The sequence below is a fragment of the Jaculus jaculus genome, chromosome 1 (assembly GCF_020740685.1).
Source record: "Jaculus jaculus isolate mJacJac1 chromosome 1, mJacJac1.mat.Y.cur, whole genome shotgun sequence".
NCBI lineage: Eukaryota > Metazoa > Chordata > Mammalia > Rodentia > Dipodidae > Jaculus > Jaculus jaculus.
Window position 1 is genome coordinate 228,375,353 of NC_059102.1, and position 14,255 is coordinate 228,389,607.

The 14,255-nt window shown below is 43.1% G+C and overlaps 1 protein-coding gene across 3 annotated transcripts in view; it reads left to right on the forward strand.

The window, feature by feature from the left end:
- Window positions 1–14,255, forward strand: part of Zc3h18 (zinc finger CCCH-type containing 18) — a 70,822-nt gene that overhangs the window by 32,116 nt on the left and 24,451 nt on the right. For all 3 annotated transcript variants that reach the window (XM_004666061.3, XM_045154418.1, XM_045154424.1), the window contains 2 exons: window positions 5,993–6,110; window positions 8,030–8,298. In XM_004666061.3, coding sequence (XP_004666118.1) covers window positions 5,993–6,110; window positions 8,030–8,298 — 387 coding nt within the window. The remainder of the gene's footprint in view (window positions 1–5,992; window positions 6,111–8,029; window positions 8,299–14,255) is intronic.

Genomic DNA, 14,255 nt, shown 5'->3' on the forward strand with positions numbered 1-14,255 from the left:
CCATTTTCACCTTGGCCTTTCTAAACTTCCCTCGGGGAAGTGGGGCTGACATGGCGGTGGTGTGTGCACAAGTGCATTGCCTTAACATATAGAGTGCCTCTGAATAAAAAATGATGGGAACATAGTTTAGAGCGTCTCACCAGGATCGGTTGCTTTCTGAGCCTTGGTTTTGAAATGAAACAAACTAAATGATCACTGAGATTATAGCTCCAAGCTTTTACTCATTCATCAACAGTGGTGTGTCTCACTTGTCACTGTCATGACAGCAGCCAGGATAAAAACACAAGTGACTATAGTGACTATGAGCATGCCAAAATTCATTTAGATTGTTGAAGTATTATACTACTTTATTAATTATAGGAAGAGCCCTCGATTCTTTTTAAGGCTCAGTGTAATTTACTAGGATAAGGCGTACGCCTCACATCACATGAACATTTAAAAAAAATTATTTGTTAGCCGACCGTGGTGGTGCATGCCTTTAATCCCAGCACTTGGGAGGCAGAGGTAGGAGGATTGCCGTGAGTTTGAGGCCACCCTGAGACTCCATAGCGAATTCCAGGTCAGCCTGGGCTAGTGTGAGACCCTACCTCGAAAAAAATATATATATATTTGTTTATTTGACAGAAAGAGAATGGGCGCTCCAGGCTCTCCAGCTTCTGCAAATGAACTCCAGATGCATGTGCCACTTTGTGTATCTGGTTTACATGGATCCTGGGGAACCAAACCTGGGTCCTTTGGCTTTGCAGGCAAGCACCTTGACCAATAAGCAATCCCTCCAGCCCACATAAATATACTTTTTTTTTTTAATTTTTTATTTATTTATTTGAGAGCGACAGACACAGAGAGAAAGACAGATAGAGGGAGAGAGAGAGAATGGGCGCGCCAGGGCTTCCAGCCTCTGCAAATGAACTCCAGACACGTGCGCCCCCTTGTGCATCTGGCTAACGTGGGACCTGGGGAACCGAGCCTCGAACCGGGGTTCTTAGGCTTCACAGGCAAGCGCTTAACCGCTAAGCCATCTCTCCAGCCCTAAATATACTTTTTTAAAGAAGCAAGGAGAGGCCAGACGTGGTGGTGCACACCTTTAATCCCAGCACTCAAGAGGTAGATGTGGGAGGATTTCGGTGAGTTTGAGGCCACCCTGAGACCACATAGTAAATTCCAGGTCAGCCTGGGCTAGAGTAAGACCTTACCTGCAAAGCCTAAGGACCCATGTTTGATCTCTCTCCAGATCCCATATAAGCCAGACACACTAGGTGGCACAAGCATCTGGAGTTCGATTGCAATGGCTGAAGTCCTGGCGTGCCAATTCTGTCTCTCTCTCTCCCCCGTTCTCGTTCTGTCTAAAAAAAGAAACAAGCAGGTAAAGCATAGTAGCAGTTGGAAGAGCATAGACTATGAATAGATTTTCCTTTTGTGTAATATTAAAATGACTATAAAACCTAGCCTGGTGTGGTGGCACATGCTTTAATCCCAGTACTCTATTCTGGGCTAGAGTGAGACCCTACCTCAAAAAACCAAAGGGAAAAAAAAAAAAAAAAAAGACCAATAAGAAAGACACATGGATGGGGAGTGCAAAGGTAGATTGGTCCAGTGTAGTAACAATAGAAATAAGTAAAGGGGCATTGTTTACTTTGGTGAATTTGCTTTCCCATATTGAATAGTTTTTTTTTTAGTTGTGTGATCCTTTATTCTCATTCTCTTCATGTTCGTGTTTTCTTGCGGATATGATATGAATGTTATACCCTTTATAATTCCATTGTGACAAGAGGTCTGCTACCATTGCTGCAAATACAGCACTGCATGCATTACAGTTAGCAACAAATATTCATATCTGTAAACAGGCAGTCTGTGATACAGAGTATTTACTTACAATAACAAATAAAGATATTTTGTCTCTTAGTAGAATTTGCAGGATTGAAAATTTATGACTATTTTTCAGCATTTATGAAACCTATCTCATAATACTATTAAAATTTAGGGCTTTATTTTTCATAACACTATGTCACCTGCGGCAATTTCTTTATGTCAAGGAAATCAATGACTGACATTTTCTTAAGCAGATAATTGTAATTCACCGCAATTATTCCATCTACATCATGATTAGTGTATTCCAGGAACAAAGTTAGCTTTATCAGATTTTAAAAGCTATTTTAGCATAAGGGATGCAATTTTTAAAACATTATAAGATTGAAATATAAAATTTTGGAATTGTAATTATGGAAACTCTACTGCTTAGGGTAAATCTTTTTTTTTTTAAATTTCATTCTTTTTTTTTTTTTCCTCAATTTTATTACATTTCCATGATTATAAAAAGTATCCCATGGTAAAACCCTCCCTCCCCTCCCCCATATTGGATAATTTTTAAAAGGTGGAGCCAAGTCACCAAATACAGATTTGTGTAGCCCTCTTTCTCCCCATATAATAGAGTCATTGTTACATTCTGTTAAGCCATGGACAGACAAGGAATGTTATGTTTATCATGAATCCAGTCTTTAGTGTCCAAACAATAATGGTGTAATTTCCCAATCTGGTACCATGTCATGTAGGCCCCTGACAGGTTTCCCATGGGATGTTTTGATATTCAGGGTGAGGATCTGTATGAACAGAGCAGCAGGGTATGGGAGGATGAAACAAATTGTTTCTTTGTCATGTTTGTCGTAACTACCCACAACCAAAAATTCAGCTTGGCTGGTTTATAAGGAGCCAAGCCTTTAGATTGGATATAAGACATAGATTATTAGAACCCATACATATTGACAACTGAATGGACCAATAATAGATTTCTGAGGCTGAAATATCTAATATTAAATTAGATATTAATTTCAGGAGGCTGTATGCCTCTAGCCAAGAAGTAATATTGGACTGCTATCATGTCCACAAGCGTAGTAGGATTTTTTTTTTTTTTTGACAGAAAATTGGCACACCAGGGCCTCCAGCCACTGCAAACAAAGTCCAGACGCATGTCATGTACCACCTTGTGCATCTGGCTAACATGGGTCCTGGGGAATCAAACCAAGGTCCTTTGGCTTTGCAGGCAAACACCTTAACCTGCCAAGCCATCCCTCTAGCCCAGTAGTAGGATTTTAAGTTGACCTGACATAGTCAGGATCATCTCAGTTTGATGTGAAAGTTTCTTAAGCCTCCATCAGGTAACAATAGGGCCTTACTGATCTGCAGCAGGAGCAGAGGGCTGGGCAGAATTGATAACATTTGTATAGATTTTAAGAAGTTAAGATTACTTAAGTATATGAATATGTACTTAGAAGGCCTTTTGATATATCACCAAAACATTCACAGTCGCACATGTTCACACTTTAGGTTGGTATATCAGAAATATTTTAAGGGGCCTGGAGGGTTGGCTTAGCAGTTAAGGCGTTTGCTTGCAAAGACAAAGGATCCCGGTTTGACTCCCCAAGAACCACTTAGCTAGATGCACAAAGGCACATGTGTCTGGAGTTCATTTGCAGTGGCTGGAGGCCCTGGTGCCCCCATTCTCTCTCTCTCCTTCATTCTATGTAAAATATTCAAAAATATTTTAAGCCAGGCATAGTGGTGCACACTTTTAATTCAGCACTCGGGAGGCAGAGGTAGAAGGATCGCCATGAGTTCAAGGCCATCCTGAGACTACATAGTGAATTCCAGGTCAGTCTGAGCTAGAGTGAAACCCTACCTTGACAAAAACATACCAAAAAAAGAATCAAAAGCAAAATTAAGAATAACAAAAAGTTGGAAGAACCTTTCACGAGCCAGGTGTGATGGTGCACACCTTTAATCTCAGCACTTGGCTTGTTCGTGTCTGTGGGTCCAGGCAAGGTGGGTGGTCCTGGCTAATAGTAACTGTTTAATGAGAAGAGAAGGTTGTTTCCTCAGGAAGTGGACCTGGGTTTTAGCTGACCGTGAGGGCCAACATTGGAGGTGTCCCCTTCTCATGAGCCCATCTCATACTGTCTCTACCCAAGTCCACAATGCCAAATCCACTCCGTTGTCAGTAAACCAAAAATTATTATCACCTACTGTCTGCAGTGGTTTAAAGAGTTGTTCCTCTGAGACTTGAGCCCCTGAGAATTTTTTTTTTTTTGAATGTCAAAAAACCTTAATTCATGCTATTCTGTAGAAAGTTTTTACACCAGGCAAAATACGATTTAATGGGAGATATGTTTGAGCACTTCCCCCACTGACTGTACTTGCACCTCTATTCAAACTCGTGCAGTTAAAACAATGGGAAGTCAGAGCATAAGGCAGGTCATAAGTTTGTATCAGACCAGGTCATGACTTGTTTGTTTAGGTTCATTTCATCAGGAAATCTTTGGAGAAGCTCTACTCAAAGTGCATAGTCTTCTATGTCCCCAGACTAAGCCTGTGCAGACATTAGCCTTTTGTCAGTTAGTTAGTTCTCCACAGTAAGGAGGGCTCCTCTGACCCGACCAACTTCCCAGTGCCCACTCTGTGAGATGCCACCTTAATATGTGTCCTTGAGCCTGCTTTCATATAAACTAGAATATCAGCCTGTTTAACAGCCTCATAAAGATGCTTGTTGGAGGCTGGAGAGATAGCTCAGCAGTTAAGACACTTGCCTGAGAAACCTAAGGACCCACATTCGGTTCCTCAGAACCCATGTAAGCCATACATACATGGTGGTCCATGCGTCTAGGTTCACTTGCCGTGGCTAGCAGCCCTGGTGTGCCCATATTTTTTTTCTCTCCCCCCCCCCCCCCACCAAATACTATATATATGGCAGCAGGGGTAGGAGGATCACTGAATTTCAGGTCACTCTGAGACTACAGAGTGAATTCCAGGTCAGCCTGGGTTACAGTGAGATCCTACCTTGGTAAAAAGAAAAGATGCTCATTGGGATTGCCTTAATACTTGCAAACTAGGAAGGACCAGTGTGGCAATAGAGCTCCCTATCATATGTTCCCCTTCACATTTTTTGAGTCTTTCAAGAATAAACTGCACATTTGTAGTTGAATGGGTTATTCCTGAGCATCTTTCCTCTGCTTTTATAAACAAAGTTGTCGGTGCTCTGCCTCCTCAGTAGCTAGTCGTTTTCCTGAGTGTGACCAATCAATTTCCATGTTAAGTTTTTTATTTATTTATTTATTTATTTATTTATTTATTTGAGAGCGACAGACACAGAGAAAGACAGATAGAGGACAGAGAGAGAGAGAATGGGCGCGCCAGGGCTTCCAGCCTCTGCAAACGAACTCCAGACGTGTGCGCCCCCTTGTGCATCTGGCTAACGTGGGACCTGGGGAACCGAGCCTTGAACCGGGATCCTTAGGCTTTACAGGCAAGTGCTTAACCGCTAAGCCATCTCTCCAGCCCTCCATGTTAAGTTTTTATCCTCTGCCTCATTGAAGTGGCTGCCTTGTTATGTAAATTGTCTCTGTCATAAAGTCTCTAGGCTTTTATCTTATTAGAAAAGTGTAAGTCACAGTTTTACTGAGAGTTTTCTGCAGAAGTAGATACTGAACATTTGGGCTGGAGAAATGGCTTAGTGGTTAAGGCACTTGCCTGCGAAGCTTAAGGACCCAGGTTTGAGTCTACAGGGCCTACGTAAGGCAGATGCACATAGTGCCACATGTGTCTGGAATCCATATGCAATTGCTAGAGGCCCTGGATGCCCATTCTCTCCCTCTCCCTCCTACCTCTCTCTCTGTCTCTAATAAATAAATAAATAATCTTTTTTAAAAAATGTGTAAGTCACAATCTTACTGAGAGTTTTCAGCAGAAGTAGATACTGAACATTTGTCAATGATGTTTGTCTATCTGTGGATATGTACCTTGGCTTTTGCTCCAGATCCACAAGTAGCTATCGTTTTTAATGCATTTCCTAATATTGACTCTGCCTGCGTTCCAGGCTTAGATGCTACTACCTGGTCATGGCATATTTTCATAATGTGGGGTTGGATTCTTTTGGCTTGGATTATATGTAGATTTTTGCTGTAGCATTCCTAAGTGATAAGATTTTCCTCTTTGCTTTTTTCAGACTTGAGCCTTATGCAGATCCTTATTATGACTATGAAATAGAACGGTTTTGGCGTGGTGGACAGTATGAGAATTTCAGGGTGCAATATACAGAAACGGAGCCGTATCATAATTACCGAGTAAGTATGTCTGAAATATGAAGATATTGAATGTCATTGACCTATCTACCTCTGAAAACTATACACACCTTCCTTTCTGAGGTGTCATTATTTTCCCTAGCCTGGTCTTGAACTCATGATCCTCCTACCTCAGCTGCACAAATATCTGAGATTCTAGACATATGGCCTCCACACCCAGCAACAGTGCAAAATACTATTTATAGGGTTTCTTGTGAGCTGTGGGCAGAATGTATTGCCTAAAGTCCAAATTCAAGCCCCAGTTGATTGTTTACAGGGCCCTGGCTAAATTTGTGACAGTTTCAAGGGCTTTCTTTGAATCTTTGTTCTTGCCATGATTTTGAAAAATTAGATTTGCTTCTGAGGTTACTGAAGCCAATTTTTAGAGGACTCTCATTTTCCAGAGCATATTGCTTTTGGAGGCCCCAACCATGCCTTTAATGCATTGTACCATTCTCACCCATCCAGCCTGCTGACTAAGTACATGCTTCTGGCTGTCCTCACCATGTTGATCAGAGCTTATTGTGTGCCCCATACTGCAAATTCCTAGTTTATCTTCATTCTTTTTTGGTTTTTCAAGGTAGGGTCTCACTCTAGCTCAGGCTGACCTGGAATTCACTATGTAGTCTCAGGGAGGTTTGTCTTCATTCTTGAGCCCACTTGTAAAGGCTGTCCTTTTATAAGCCCTCAAGCAGTGGTCCATGGCTCACATGACAGAGCCCTGAGTTTTCACAGAACCAAAGGAAAGAGGTGGTTCCAGAAACCATAGGTAATGAGCTATGCAGGGCTATGGTGAAGAACTACCATCTCAGAGCATCTTTCTCCTGGAGGTGGGCTGCAGGATGCAGGTACCCATCCCTAAGTACGGCAGCCACCAGGTCGTCCTCTGCTGTGTCCAGTGAGCCAGAAGCAGAAAAGCCACAAGTACATGCAGCAGCATGTCTCCTGAGGTCTACGAAAGCCTGGATTGAACTTCATTCCGCTTTAATGTTGGCTGTTAGAGCAAGTGGATAAGTCAGAAATAGGGATTGTGTTCGTTAGGTGCTTTGTTCCAGACACTTCTCCATGAAGCAGTATTGTGCATCTGCCCCTGGAGTTTGTAATTGGGGTAACTTTGCCTTTAAGTTGAATTCACCTCTAATTTGGAAGCTATATTATTTTATAATGGGTTGTATTTTATTTGTTTTTATATTTTGTATTAATAGCCTGTGCCACCAGACCCAGCTTAACATGTGTTTTTTTTGTTTGTTTGTTTTTGTTTTCTAAGGTAGGGTCTCACTCTAGCTCAGGCTGACCTGGAATTCACTATGTATTTTCAGGGTGGCCTCGAACTCTCGGCGATCCTCCTACCTCTGCCTCCCCTCCAGAGTTCTGGGATTAAAGGCATGTGCCATGTGTTTTAACAATACACTTAAGAGTGCCATGACTTCTCAGGAGTATCCCTGTTGCTGCCTTGTTGCTGAGAAGCAGTACTTAATTGTAGCATCTGTATTTAGATTTTTTTGTGGGGGGCGGGGTTTCAAGGTTTACTCTGTTTTTAGCTCAGGCTGACCTGGAATTCACTATGTAGTGTAAGGGTTGTCTGGCCTCAAACTCACAGCAATCCTACCTCTGCCTCTTGAGTACTGGGATAAAGGTATGAACCAACATGCCTGTCTTGTATTTGGCTTTTTTTTTCCTTTTTTTAAATGAGAGAGAGAGAGAGAGAATGAGAATTAGCACACCAGGGCCTCCAGCCACTGTAATTGAACTCCATACGCATGCACCATTGTGCACACGTGCAACCTTGCATACTTGCATCACCTTGTGCATCTGGTTCTCATGGCACCTGGGGAGTGAAGCCATAGGTCCTTAGGCTTCACAGGCAGGCATCTTAACCACTAAGCCATCTCTCCAGTCTTGTATTTGGCTTTTTAACCCAGGAACGGGAGAGGGAACGAGAGCGAGAGAACAGACAGCGAGAACGGGAACGAGAACGGGAGCGTGACCGAGAGCGCGAGCGCCGACAGAGGGAACGGGAACGGGAGCGTGAACGGGAACGTGACAAGGAGCGGCAGCGGAGGAAGGAAGAGTGGGAGAGAGAGAGAGCCAAGCGTGATGAGAAGGACAGACAGCACCGGGACCGGGACAGGGACAAAGACCGGGATAAGGACAAAGAGAAGCCAAAGCCCCGGTCCCCACAGCCACCAAGGTAGGCCTTTTCAGAATCCTCAAGGGCTGGACCAAAGAGCAGGGCTCACCTTCTGCTCTGGTGTCTGATCCTGTTGGTCAGCACTTCCTCCCTTAGGATCTTTCTCTACACTCTAGAGGAGGCAGCAAAGGCCTTAGGTTTTTCCAGGTAGGGTCTTGCTCTCTAGCCCAGGCTGACCTGGAATTCACCATATAGTCTCAGGCTGGCCTCAAACACACGGTGATCCTCTTACCTCTGCCTCCCAAGAGCTGGGATTAAAGGCGTGCATTACCATGCACAGCTTCTTTTTCTTTTTTAATCTTACCTGGGTACTAGATAGTTAAAGCAGAGAACTGGGTGAAGTTTTATGTGTCTCTATGATTTATAACTTCATTGAGATATAATCCATGCACCTTGCAACATTCCCATTAAAAGTGTACAGTTCAGGGCTGGAGAGGTGGTTTAGCAGTTAAGGCACTTTACCCATGAAGCCTAAGGACCCAGGTTAGATTCTCCAGAACCCTAATAAGCCAGATGCACAAGGTGGCACATGCGTCTGGAGTTCGTTTGCAGTGACTAGATACCCTGGCACACCCATTCTTGATTCCTCTCTCTGCCTTTTACTCACTCTCTTAAATAAATAAATAAACAGCAATATTTAAAAGTATACCCACATAAAACCAGATGCATAAAATGGTGCGTATGTCTGGAGTTCCTTTGCAGTGGCAGGAGCTCCTGGCATGACCATACTCACTCTCTGTCTGCCCCCCACACCCAATTTGGAGGCAGAGGTAGGAGGATCGCCATGAGTTCAAGGCCCTATCACACCCATTCTCTTTTTTCACTCTGCCTCTTTCTCCATCTCTCTTTCAAAAATAATACAATAATAAAGAAAAGAAACAAGCTTTCTCTTTTATTTATTTTTTTATTTTATTTTGAGGTAGGGTCTCACTCTAGCCCCACTGACCTGGAATTCACAATATAGTCTCAAGCTGGCCTTGAACTCACAGTGATGCTTTTACTTCTGAGCACTAGGATTAAAGGTATATACCACCTTGCCCAAGTGTTGCTTTTTTTTGCTTTGTTTTGTTTTGCGAGGTAGGATCTCACTCTAGTCCAGGCTGACCTGGAATTCACTATGTAGTCTCAGGGTGGCCTGGAACTCACACTGATCCTCCTACCTCTGCATCTCAAGTGCTTGGATTAAAGGCATATGCAACCATGCCTGGTCCAGCTTTATTTATTTATTTATTTAACCATTTGTTTATTTATTTATTTGACAGCGACAGACAGAGAGAGAGGGAGATAAAGAGAATGGGCACACCAGCGCCTCCAGCCACTGCAAACGAACTCCAGATGTGTGCACCCCCTTGTGCATCTGGCTAACGTGGGTCCTGTAGAATTGAACCTTGAACCAGGGTTCTCAGGCTTCACAGGCAAGCGCTTAACCGCTAAGCCATTCTCCAGCCCCTGAGCACAGCTTTTTTTGTTGTTGTTCTGCGGATCATGCTTGCAAAGCAAGTACTTCACCCATTAAACCATTTCTTCAGCCCGAGACATTATTTTTGTTTTGTTTTAATATTTTTTTCTTGTCTATTTATTTATTTGACAGAGTGAGAGAAAGAGAATGGCCCATGAGGGCCTCCAGCCACTGTGAAAAATTCCAGACACATGTGCCATCTTAATGCATCTGGCTTATATGGGTACTGGGTCATTGAACCTGGGTCCTTAGACTTTGCAGGCAAGCCTCTTAACCCTTAAGCCATCCCTCCAGGCCTGTTTTGTTTTATTGAGGTCAGGTCTCACTCTAGACCACCTGAAACCCACCCTCTAGTCCCAGGCTGTCCTGAACTCAGAGCCATCCTCCTACTTTATGTGCCATCACACCTGGCCCAATCATTTCTTTCTTTCTTTCTATTTTAATCTTTATTTGAGAAAGAGAAAGATGCAGGTAGAAAGGATGTGCCAGGGCCTGCAAATGAACTCCATATTGCATGCACCACCTTGTGCATCTGACTTACATGGGTACTGGGAAATTGAACCTGGGCCCTAGGCTTTACAGACAAATGCCTTAACTGCTGACTCATCTCTCCAGCCTGCCTGCCTGCCTCCCTCCCTCCCTCCTTCCTTCTCTCTCTCTCTTTCTTTCTTTCCTTCTTTTCTGGTCACTGTATGTTTAAATTTATTCAAATTCAGAGTTCTATTCTACTACCATTTTTTTTTAATTTTTTTTTTATTTTATTTATTTGAGAGCGACAGACACAGAGAGAAAGACAGATAGAGGGAGGGAGAGAGAATGGGCGCGCCAGGGCTTCCAGCCTCTGCAAACAAACTCCAGACGCGTGCGCCCCCTTGTGCATCTGGCTAACATGGGACCTGGGGAACCGAGCCTCGAACCGGGGTCCTTAGGCTTCACAGGCAAGCGCTTAACCGCTAAGCCATCTCTCCAGCCCTCTACTACCATTTTTTTTTATTTATTTATTTTTTTTCCATTTTTTATTTACTGAAAAAAATTTTTTTCAAGGTAGTGTCTCACTCTGGCCCAGGCTGACCTGGAATTAACTGTGTAGTCTCAGGGTGGCCTCCCAACTCACAGCAATCCTCTTACCTCTGCCTCCTGAGTGCTGGGATTAAAGGTGTGTGCCATCACACACAGCTTTATTGAAATTTTTATGTGAAGATTATGCTCTTGAACCCTCTCCCCTTTTCCCAAATCTGCTGAGAGTCTTCTTTGGTGGGGTTATTGGTATTCATTGTGGGGACCAAGACGCCTTAGTCAGTCTCTTCAGGGATTGGGGAAACACTGTGTCTCAGGCTATTCCCACCCACCTTGAGGCTATTAGTCTTTCCACCCTCTCTTCCACAATGTTCTGTGAGCCTTGGCAAGCAATATAGGGACCTGTCTCTGTAGCCTCTGGATCTCTATTTTGATGAGGTTTGAGTGACCACCATGTCTGTTGCCATCTCTCTGGAACTGGTTTTCAGGCTAACCATTAGAACAGTATTTTTGTCACCACTTTCTCCATAATGACATTTGGGCCCAGGCAGATGAGGTGGAGGTGACCCATCCCATGGTAGACACTTGGTTCTCTGTTCTTGATTAATTGGTGTATCCTGGTTCACCCCAGTATTCTCTGCCATCTGTAAGATAGAACAGATTCTCAAACCAAAAGTGAAAGCAGTTTGAAGTAAGGGTATGAGTGAAGTTCACTAGAGAGAAATACTGTGGTATATGTCCACTCTTAGATAAAGAGCAGTGGAGGTTCCCTGTGTAGCCTGTTGGCTTCCTGTTCTAGGGAATTTGGGTTGGTTCCCAGAGCCAGATATGAGTCTCCCCTACTGAATGGGTTTCATGTCCAATCTGTGAGCAGTTGGTTACCTGCATCAGCTGTGTGCCACTGTTGCACAAGTGTGTACTTAACTTTTTTCAATCTGTTGGCAGCCATTATTTTCCAGCCAGTCTCAGTAGCACTATGAGAGTTAGTTAGGAGAAAAGAGGATTTCCCCTCAGTTCCAGCATGATCACTTGATGTCTTAGGGCAACAGCCTTTGGTATTTTTAGCAATAGGAATTTTAGCTTTTGAATGTAACCAAGTGTTTTGGCAATGACCTGCATTATCTTTTTAAACTTTTTTTTTATTGACAACTTCCATAATTATCAACAATGAAACATGGTAATTCCCTCCCCTACTTTACCCTCACAAATCCACTCTCAGTCATATCCCTACCCTCTCTCAATCAGTGTTGCTCTTATTTTGATGTCATCTTTTCCTCCTAGTATGAGGATCTTTTGTAGGTAGTACCAGGCACTGCAAGATCATGGGTATCCAGGCCATGTTGTGTCTGGAAGATTGCATTGTAAGCAGTCCTACCCTTCCTTTGGCTCTTAACATTCTTTCCACCACCTCTTCCACAATGGATCCTGAGCCTTGAAAGGCATCATAGAGATATCTCAGTGCTGAACACTCCACTGCCCCTTTTTCTCAGCACTATGTCATTTTGTTTGTTTGTTTTAAATTATCATTTTTTTTCTCAATTTTTATTACATTTTCCATGATTATAAAAAATATCCCATGGTAATACCCTCCCTCCCCCCCCCCACTTTCCCCTTTGAAATTCCATTCTCCATCATATCCCCTCCCCATCTCAATCAGTCTCTTTATTTTGATGCCATGATCTTTTCCTCCTCTTACGATGGTCTTGTGTAGGTAGTGTCAGGTACGGTGAGGTCATGGATATGCAGGCCATTTTGTGTCTGGAGGAGCATGTTGTAAGGAGTCCTACCTTTCCTTTGGTTCTTACATTCTTTCCACCACCTCTTCTGCATTAGATCCTGAGCCTTAGAAGATGTGATCAAGATGTTACTTAGTACTCCAGTCACTTCTTTCCAGCACTATGATACCTTCTGAGTCATACCAAGGCCACTGCCATCTGAAAAGAGAAGATTCTCTACCAAAAGTGAGAGTAGCATTAATATAAGGGTATAAATATTAAGAGAAGTGCTTACTGGGCAGTTTGATAAGCATAGTATATACACTTTTCCAGACATCAGCAGATGTTACACCCCTAGGGCTCATAACTACCCCTATTTTAAGTTTTTAGTATCAGGTATGTATTCCCCCCCCCCCCATGGAGCAGACCTCCAGTCCAATTAGAGGGCAGTTGGTTTCCACCATGACAGACGTGCCACTATTGCACCTGTTGGCTCATTTGGCCCGGCTGGCCAATCATAAGGCTTGCAGTGTCCACTGTTGAGTATCTTCACTGGTGGTATCTCTTTCTCCCAATGAACTACATGTAGAATGGCTTCTTTCAGCTTTCTGTCAGCTGGTCTACATGGAGGAGGTTATCAGCTCAGTTCCAGCAGGATTTTTCAGTGGCCTTGCAGCCCATGTATGTGGAGTCTTCAGCAATAGGGTCTTAACATCGATTCCTGGTGGGAAACCAAGGGCCTCTGCAATGGCCTATAATGTTTTGGGGGCATCAGGGACCTCCTCCCTGGCCAACAACTCACTGGAGGTATCCTATCCCTGGCACTGAAAATTTTCTAACAACGATCTATGTTCTATTGTCTGAAACTGGAGGATTCCATATGATTTATTTGCATCCTCTTAGATTTTGATTAGCCTTCCCTCCACCTTACCTTTACTCAATTTCTTCCCCTGACCTTATTTGGGCCTTTTCACCCCCGTTAATCTATTCTTCTACTTACATATATACAATACCAACCCATTAAGTACCCTCCTCCCTTCCTTTCTCTTCCCTTTATATCTCCTTTTTAACTTACTGGTCTCTGCTACTGAGTTTTTTCCTTCTCACACAGAAGCCCAATCATCTGTAGCTAGGATCCACATATGAAGGAGAACTTGAGGCGCTTAGCTTTCTGGGCCTGGGTTACCTCACTTAGTATAATCCTTTCCAGATCCATCTATTTTCCTGCAAATTTCATAACTTCATTTTTCTTTACCACTGAGTAGAACTCCATTGTATAAATATGCCACATCTTCATTATCCACTCATCAGTTGAGGGACATCTAGGCTGGTTCCATTTCCCAGCTATTATGAATTGAGTGGCAATAAACATGGTTGAGCATGTACTTCTGAGGAAATGGGATGAGTCCTTAGGATATATGCCTAGGAGTGCTATAGCTGGGTCATATGGTAGATCAATATAGCTGTTGTAGGAACCTCCACAATGGCTGGACCAGATTGCATTCCCAACAGTGTAGAAGGGTTCCTCTTTTTCCACATCCCCACCAGCATTTATGATCATTTGTTTTCATGATGGTAGCCAGTCTGACAGGGGTGAGATGGAATCTCAATGTAGTTTTAATCTGCATTTCCCTGATGACTAGGGATGTAGAACTTTTTTTTAGATGCTTATACGCCATCCATATTTCTTCTTTTGAGAACTCTCTATTTAGCTCCATAGCCCATTTTTTAATTGGTTTGTTTGATTTCTTAATATTTAACTTTTT